Raw genomic sequence first — 9,490 nt, 5'->3', positions numbered from 1 at the left:
TAAGTCACGGGGCATGTGAAGGAACGTGTTAGGCTGCAAAGCCTGGAGACCATCTTTGTAAACGCTGGTACAAATTAGAATCTAAGTTCCCAAGTTCTCTTACTGAGATATGCTTTTTTTTTTTTTTAAGGGGGTAATCATTAGTATGGTACCTTAGTGTGGAAGTGAGCGTTCACTTTCATAAATAATAATGGAATTAAATACAGTATATTTTATTTCAAATTTATCTCTTCAAGATTGTTTCATCCAGACATCTTAGAGATCTGTTCAACTTAAAATATTGTGTGCAGTCTACTGCAGATGAACTTATCTATACTAATAAAAGGGTAATATGCTAATTAGACTGGGAGACCTTCTGGATGTCCTTCCAGACAAAGCCATGGTGGCGAGGCCGAGGCAGAGGTGGTTAGGGGTGATCAGGCCAAGAGGGGAGGGCAGATGGGGTTGATCTGGCTGTCGGGGGAGGTGCAGTTGGGGGTGAGCAGGCTTGCAGGGGGGCCAGTTGGGGGGCGGGGGGGGGGCAGTTCAGGGCAATCATGCCAGCAGGGGGGGCAGCTGGGGGCAAGCAGGCCAGTAGAGGGGGGGCAGTTGGGGGCGATGAGGCAGGCAGGAGGCAGGTGAGCAGTAGGAGTCAGCAGTCCCGGATTGTGAGAGGGATGTCCGACTGACGGTTTAGGCCCCATCGGATCGGACCTAAACCGTCAGTCAGACATCCCCGAGGGGTCCCAGATTGGAGAGGGTGCAGGCCAGGCTGAGGAACTCCCCCCTCCCCCCCCCCCCCCCATGTACGAATTTTGTGCACTGGGCCATTAGTTAGAAATAATGGGTAATATTTATCAAGCATTTACTATATGCCAGGCACTGTATTAAGCAGTTTGCACATTCAGCAGTAGCTATATGTGGTTCTCATTTTTATAAACAAAGCTGAGATCCAGAAATAAATTCCCATGGTCACGTGCTAGAATTGGGGCATCAGGATTAAAAAAGAGGCATCTGCCTCCAGAGCCAGTGTTCTTAACTAGTATTCTGACCCTCAGAAATGTTTTTTTTTAATTCTTTTTTCTTTTTGCTGTTTCGATTGGACATTTTCTTTTTGTAAGTATATTTTTATTGATTTCAGAGAGAAAGGAAGAGGGATAGAGAGAGAGAAACATCAATGATTAGAGAGAATCATTGATTGGCTGCCTCCTGCACGCCCCCTACTGGGGATCAAGCCCACAACCCAGGCATGTGCCCTTGATTGGAATCGAACCTGGGACCTGAATTCAGTCTGCAGGCCAAGGCTTTATCCACTGAGCCAAACCGGTTAGGGCTGACCCTCAGAAATGTTGATTTAATGAAAGGCAAAGATGAGTCATAACTTAATGTTCTGTTTTATTTGTGAAGAAAAAAAGAGACAGAAAAACAAACTCCCACTTAATTTTTCAAATTATTATTTCCAGAAAAATTTATTTTTTGAATAAAGCAATTTAGTGTCTCCACTTCCTGTCTTGTTGGGCATTGTGTTGAATTTAACTGCCTCCTTTATGTCACTCCCCTAAGTTATTTCTTCTGTTTAGACACAATGTTTTGTTCTGAACAAATGTAAATCTGACATTTTGCAAGCAAGATTATTATTTTTTGAAATTAAACTATTAACTATCATATAATTTTATTACCATGATTTCTAAAGAAGATTGTGTTTTCTTTGAATTATGCCCTTTTCAGATTTTGAAATATTTAATAATTCACTGGAAGTGTGAAACAGCAAAGGGAGCATTGCTAGAAGGACAGCTAGTGATTTCCATAGAAGCATTAAATTCTAAGCAACAGGAAAATACTCTTCATTGTGTAACAACTAGTAAGTGGAGGAAGAAAAATTTGATTTTTCTATCTTTGATTGCAATGATTTATGTTATAGTTTATTTTAAAAATTCAATTAGTCATAATCTTTTATGTTATCACTTCAGGGTTGTTCCATAGTTTAAAAACTTAGATGATTATGTAATAAGTATCTGCTGATAGGTTTACAAATGTGTCATATAGGAAAACTGAGTAGAATGACTTATCACCGGATCATTTACTTTACTGGCTTAAGGTAAAATTGCTCAGAAATAATTTCACTCTTACTTTTGGTTTTCACCTCCTCTTTTACAGCAAAATGATATTGCATTGAATTTTATCTCCTTTCTTTCATGTCTAGCCTTTAGTAGTTGGAAAAGCCAAAAAATAATGGAGGAAGAAAATAAATAAAATGATGAATAGTGCATACTTTGATAATCCTAACTTGCAGTTAGTTTGAAAATACATATCTCTTCCATTTGGCACTTATTCTTTTGCCATTTTGCCTAAACTTTTGAGAGAAGCTAATGCATTGAGTGACTCTGAAACTAATTTTCTTGAACTTGTAAAGTGATAACTTCCTTGTTTTTGGTGTGTGTGTGTGTGTGTGTGTGTGTGTGTGTGTAGATTTATTGAAGGATACTTTGGAATGAAGTTGTCCCATAAACCTTAGAGGATTCAATCACCCTGAGTCCACCAGTTGAGATTGGGTAGTACTTTAGGCTCTACAAGACATTTTCTCACCTGAACTGTAATCACATGTCTTCTCTTTGTGTACCTATCAATAAACATCCTCAAGAGAGGTATGATAGGTTGGTTTGCTTCTACTCTACATGAATTCCACTCTGACTGGACGTAGTTTCCACCATTCATGAGAGAGATGGTTAGCTATGTGGCTAGGGTGATGTTTGTCTATATATGGTTGTATTAGATTATGCATTGATTCTAATCCAATAAACTGTTGCTAAGGTAGCACACTTGATTTCACTCAAAGCAAAGGACTTGAGCCACAATATCTTTTGGCAAGAAACCCATTCCAAAGGTATTTTGAGCCTAGTGGATTTCCTCAGCCCATCTAGTATTGGGAGCATTTCTCTGGACTGTCTCTGATCTTTCTGTACTTATTTTCTTTCTTTCTTTTTTTGGTAGGAGGGAAGGTGATATATACTTCTCACAAAATATTCCAACATTACAGAAGTATATATTATGGAAAGCGAGACTTTCTGATAATCTTACCTCTTGTGATAATCCTATCTAATAAAAGAGTAATATGCAAATTGACTATCACTCCAACTCACAAGATGGCTGCCCCTATGTGGACACAAGATGGCCAGCAGGGGAGGGCAGTTGGAAGGGACCAGGCCTGCAAGGGAGGGCAGTTCTGGGCGATCAGGCTAGCAGGGGAGGGCAGTTGGGAGGGAACAGGCCTGCAAGGGAGGGCAGTTGGGGGCAATCAAGCAGGCAGGGGAGGGCAGTTAGGGGTGACCAGGCCGGCAGAGGAGGGAAGTTGGGGGCGACCGGGCCTGCAGGGAAGGGCAGTTGGGGGGGGGACCCAGGCCTGCAGGGGAGAGCAGTTGGGGGGGACCAGGCCTCCAGGGGAGGGCAGTTAGGGGTGACCAGGCCTGCAGGGGAGGGCAGTTAGGGGCAATCAGGCTGGCAGGGGAGTGGTTAGGGGGTGATCAGGCTGGCAGGCAGAAGTGGTTAGGGGCAATCAGGAAGGCAGGAAGGTGAGCAGTTGGGAGCCAGCAGTCCTGGATTGTGAGAGGGATGTCCGACTGCCCGTTTAGGCCTGATCCTACTGGGATCGGGCCTAAACGGGCAGTCAGACATCTCTCGAGGGGTCCCAGATTGGAGAGGGTGCAGGCTGGGCTGAGGGACACTCCCCCTCCCCCGCACGAATTTTGTGCACCAGGCCTCTAGTTATTAAATAACGTTCAATATATATTCTTCTAGATTTTTTTCTATTCACATGGTCATGGTCTCACCAGGTGGATTGAAAGCCAGATTGTGAGCATTCTGGGATTGAGAGGTGATGAGTATCTCAGCATTTGGTGTTTATATTCTCTCAGTCCCATTTATTTTTAGTACAACTTTGGTTATCACTCCAGAGACCCATGTTCTACCTTTTTTAAGGAATAACCTCTCCCTCTCTGCCCTCCCCCCCCCCCAACCAAGGTTACAGAGGGCCATTCCCTAGAATGTTGAATGGAGGAGGGAATCTAAAGATCTGACTACTTCCTAATTCATTTTATTTTTAGCCCACCCCTACTTCCAGAGGTTCCTGATACTGCTATTCCTGAGTCTTTGGGGATTTTGTTGTATACTTTGGGTATATATCTCATTTTCTGGCTTATAATTCTATTTGTCATGTCTCCTAAATCCTTTCTGCTTTTAGTTTCTAGAATTTTATTACAGTCATCTTTGTGTCTTATTCTTTATCCTTGTAGCTTATTCCTTTTTAAAAATCCCATTTTTATTTGTTTTATTCATATTTCAGGAGAGAGTAAAAGACATGTATGTTTAATCTGTCATCTTTACCAGAAAGTGAGATGTGGTGTCTTTGGTCTGAAATATTTGATGATGAAGAACCATATATTACTTATGTAGGGCTGCTGTAACAAAGTACCACAAACTGGGTGTCTTAAAACAAAATAAACGTATTCTCTCACAATCACAGAGCTAAAAGTCCAAAATCAAAGTATCAGTATGTTTGGTTCCTTTTTGGAGGCTCTGAGTTAGAAATCCATGTCTCTCTCCTAGCTTCTGGAAGGCCCTTGGTGTTTCTTGACTTGTAGACATATCACTCCAGTCTATGCATCTGTCTTCACCTGATGTTAATTTGTGTCTGTGTCTTCTTATAAGGACACCACTGGGATTTAGCCCTTTGCACTCACTTGCTTTTTTCTCGATTCCTTTATTCTACTCGGGATTTAATTCTTTAAATACCCCAGATTTTACAAAGCGCGGCAGTAGAATAAAAAACTGGAGTTTATTTTCATACAAACTTATTTATTTGTATTTTTTTATATTTCAAATTATTGATACATTCAAAGAGTATAAAAAGAGCTGCTACCGATGCTAACCTTGTCGAGTCACACTCGACATCCGAGTGCAAAAGGTTAGGGTCACCTTAATCTGGTACCGCCTCATCTTAACTTGATAACATCCACAAAGACCCTATTTCCAAATAAAGACATATTCACAAGTACTGGGACTTTCCAGGCTGGTGTGGTTCAGTGGTTGAGCACTGATCCATGAACCAAGAAGTCACTGGTTCAAGTCCTGGCCAGGGCACATGCCTGGGTTGCTGGCTCGATACCCAGTAGGGGCATGCAAGATGGATGGTGTTTGTCTCTCACCAATGTTTCTCTCCTACTCCCTTTCTCTCTTAAAAAAAATTAATTAAAACATTTTTAAAAAGTGACAGGTACTGGGGCTTAGTTCTTCAAAATCTCTAAAAGAGGCACAAAATTCAACTTTACAATAAACCAGCAAATAGCCGAAACCGGTTTGGCTCAGTGGATAGAGCATCGGCCTGCGGACTCAAGGGTCCCGGGTTCGATCCGGTCAAGGGCATGTACCTTGGTTGCGGGCACATCCCCTGCAGGAGGCAGCTGATCGATGTTTCTAGCTCTCTATCCCTCTCTCTTCCTCTCTGTAAAAAATCAATAAAATATATTTTAAAAAATAAATAAATAAACCAGCAAATTTTATTGCTGGAATGATCCATCCATGAGAAACTGAAAAATGCTTACATGGTTTCTTTCCGTCAGTAATTGTTGAAGGCTTTAACAAGTGTTATTTGTTACATTGTTTCCCACCATGTGTGCTACAGGATGTTTATATGAGTTAGGAGAAAGGAGCTATGTAGTCATCTACATTTGGGGAATGCCAGTTAAAATCAACGAGCTTTTTTTTTTTTTCAATTACAGTTTACAACATTATTTTGTATTAACATCAGGTATACAGCATAGCAGTTAGACAATCATATATATACTTTACAAAGTGGAATCTATAAAGTGTCATTACTTTAGATCTTCGCAAAGCCTTTAATGCCATTGTGGACTGTGAATCATTCAAAACGGGTTATGTATAGCATTTCCTAAACATATTTGACCTTACAGTTCTTAAAAAAAATTTTTTTTAAGATCATTTGTTCTGAAGAGGGAATTTTGGGCAATGCGGTTGCTCTAAAAATGTGTTCTACAAATTAGTCTCTACTGTCATCTTTGAATTTGAATGACAGCACTTTAATACAGAAACAGAAGTATAGCTGAAAATTGGGGGATGGATGAGTGTAGGATGATTGTTTTCCTTAAGCACGTGCACCAAAAGTGCCCATTTCCAACAGTTGTTGACATGATACTTGTTAAAACTAAGGAAAGGTGTTAGGAGAAAAAGTGTGACATACAATTGAAAAATATCATGAAATACTGCAAGACATACAAATTTTGTTAATTTTTCTAGTTAATGTTCTAGCTCCTCACGAATCACTAGTTTAGGTCTACTCCTACATGCCATCCCTGTACCAAAGACCCACTCTTCTTCATGATATGGCCAGTGTATGCCTGTGAGGAACACTAAGAAAAAAAATAGATTGTCTCTTATTAAATGTTCTATGCTACTTGGACTTATGCCTTTTGAAGAATGTACCATTTGTCCAGATCATTCAAAATCTAGAGATCTAGGACATAGCTTATCTAATAGAACTTTTTATGATAATGGGAATGTTCTATATCTGTTTACTCAGTACAGTAGCCATTAGTCACATTCTCAACCTTTTTTTCCTGCTTAAAGAATACAACTTTCTTGAGGGATAGACACATTTGGCAGTGATTATTAGATTCTTAATTATCAGATCACATTCTTCTGTGAGAGGACATGTTCAATTTGGAAAAAAACCTCCATGTAGTTCTCATCTTTTTTTCCTTCTTATGGTATGCTTTTTCCTTCACCTTCTTCCCATGAAGAATTATTGCTCCAAATGTCCTAATGTTCCAATTTAGAACTCTAGGTACAGAGAATTCTTACCTGATAGTCTAGTAAAGTATTTTCTACTAAAGAGTAAATTGGTTAAAAGAAAGCCAAAATTTTTTTATTGAATCTTACACTGGAATATGGGTTATTGGCATGATATACTCTGTTTACAGCTACAGTTTACAGTCTTCCTAAATGCCTTTCCTACTGGGAATAGTAATATCCAAAGAGGCAGTACTGGTGTTGAATGTAAGTGAAAATACTTGCTATTTGGTCCCATCTCCAAGAAGTTATTCTGCCCCCAAACAGTCATGTGGTCTCAAAATTTTTCTTTGATGCCTCCATTTTTACTGAACTCATTAGTAGTGGTCACCTATTTTATTTGTGTCTATAAGCAGTGTTTTTAGGCCCCCATTTGATTCTTTAGATAAAATCAATTTAATTGTTTTATTTATGATATTTTCTTGTTTGTTTGTTTTTTATAGTTGCTTCTGCAGGAAGCATTTATGGTGGTTTGGTCTACAGGAACTTCCTAAAAGGTAAAGAATTACCCATTTTCCATGAGACTAAAAGCCATGTAAAGTATAAGGGAATGGTTTTATTATCATTGTTAATACTAGAGAGAAGATAATGAGTTGAGTATAGTTTATGGAGTAATCACCTATTTATTTTGTTTATACAGACATTAAAACAGTTTGTTTCATAGTGACTTGTTATTTAAAAAATCAAAGCAACTATATGCATATTTATTTAATCATATTTTTATCGTCTTGTGATAAAGTAGAGATGGCTTTTGTCCAAAGAGGAAGTACTGCACATCAAGTACACAATAAAAATTGAGTCTTAATCACATTTAGTAGCCAACTTTAGCCTGTTTTCTCTTCAGCTGTTAGGATTCTTAATACTAACAACATCCACTCAATATTGCTATTTATTCTTACTAATTAGCAACAGAAATGACTCATTGAAACTCACAAAGGAAATTGTCCAAAACCAGAATTTGAATCCCTTATCTTTCTAGCTTATGCATCAGTCATTATGCCTTTATTACTATTATTGATTTAGCATTCCTGTAATATTATTTTCAAACTGCTTTAAATTGGTCCATTCACAAATCTTTACATTCTTTAATTAGCTTCATCAGGAAGTCTCTGATGGCTGATTCATTAACCATCAGATTTCCTGATGCTGAAGAATTACGTACTTATACGAAATTAACAGTGTGCCTCTGAATTTAGTTCATTAACTACGTTATATCTACTTCATTGCTCAGTTGATTTCTCTCTACCTAAAAGAAGGTCTGACCTCTCTTTAGGGGAACTGTATATTGTAGAGCCATTCAACATCAGTTTCCTTTACTTTTCAATCTATTCTATCAGGGTTATATCTGGAATACTTCAGATCAACTCCTATACAAACAGGCTCATATTTCTGGGTGTTTTATTTATGCTGGATTAATAAACAATAACCAAGGAAAACTCCCTATTTTCCTACTCTTTAATGGTATGTGTTCTGTTTTTTGTTTTTCTTATTCTTTCTTTCTTCTTTGGTCCCTAACTAGTTATACTTTTATCCAGTAAACCTTTAGTGAACATTTATCTTGTCACAAGGAAGTCATAGGGAGAGGCAGCGGTGAAAATAAAATATAATGCTGTAAGTACTATTATGGAGGTATGTATGTTCAAGGTGCTTATTTGGTAACTTAGAAGATATTTCCCTAGGCCCTGCCCAGGTAGCTCAGTTGGTTAGAACATCATCCCAATATGCCAAGGTTGTGGGTTTGATCCCTGGTCAGGGCACATACAAGAATCAACCAATGGCCCTGGTTGGGTGGCTCACTTGGTTGGAGCATTGTCCCATACACCAAAGAGTTGCAAGTTCAATTCCCAATCAGGGCACGTATCTGGGTTGCGGGTTCCATCACAGGTCTGGGCTCATGAGGGAGGCAGCCAATCAATGTTTCTCTCATACATTTATGCTTTTTTCTCTTTCTCTCCCTTCCTCTCGCTCTAAAAATCAATGGAAACATATCATTGGGTGTGGATTATAAAATAAAGTTAAAAAAATAATCAACCAATGAATATATAAATAAGTGGAACAAAAAATAGATCTTTTTTTCTCTCCCTTTCTCTCTAAAATAAATAAATAAATAAATAAATATTTTTTTAAAAAGATATTCTTCTAAAGTTCAGTCATCATTATGACTTTCTTCCTTTCATTATTCTGTATCATTATTCTACATTTACTTCAGATAGCTTTAATACTTTTGAGGCTTTAATGATCATTTCTATGCTAATGAAACTTATTTTTTTCCCTTTCTATTACTAACATGTTTCTGGCTTTTATTGTCAGTTAGGCTATTATTCCATTTGAAAGTTCCTCTGAAAAATCATGTGTGACATGTCTAAAAAGGGATTCATTTTCCTGAAAACTAATTTGCTGTATAATATCTGCATTTCTTTCAGTGATATAGCACTATCATTCTCAAAATTCTACAGGCTTCAAGTTTTGGCTTTTTTTTTTTTCCTGCTCCATTATCTAATCGAATTGATTTTTTTGTTGTTAATTCTGCTTTTTATACTATAGAATTATTATATATTAAATTATATATTAATTAAAACAGAGCTTTATGTTCCTCCTGATTGCTTATTAGAATAAAATACCTCCAACCAGATTTGAGGTCCTCTGTCAA

General features: G+C 38.1%; 1 protein-coding gene across 1 annotated transcript in view; it reads left to right on the top strand.

Annotated features, from left to right (window-relative positions):
- Positions 1-1,659: 1,659 nt before the first annotated feature.
- C13H11orf80 (chromosome 13 C11orf80 homolog) overlaps positions 1,660-9,490 on the top strand; it is a 59,717-nt gene continuing 51,886 nt past the window's right edge. The window contains exons 1-2 of the mRNA XM_054725634.1: positions 1,660-1,840; positions 7,284-7,337. Of these exons, the coding sequence (XP_054581609.1) occupies positions 1,660-1,840; positions 7,284-7,337 (235 nt within the window). The remainder of the gene's footprint in view (positions 1,841-7,283; positions 7,338-9,490) is intronic.

The sequence above is a fragment of the Eptesicus fuscus genome, chromosome 13 (genome assembly GCF_027574615.1).
Source record: "Eptesicus fuscus isolate TK198812 chromosome 13, DD_ASM_mEF_20220401, whole genome shotgun sequence".
Classification (NCBI taxonomy): Eukaryota; Metazoa; Chordata; class Mammalia; order Chiroptera; family Vespertilionidae; genus Eptesicus; species Eptesicus fuscus.
This window is presented reverse-complemented; position numbering and strand designations above follow the sequence as displayed.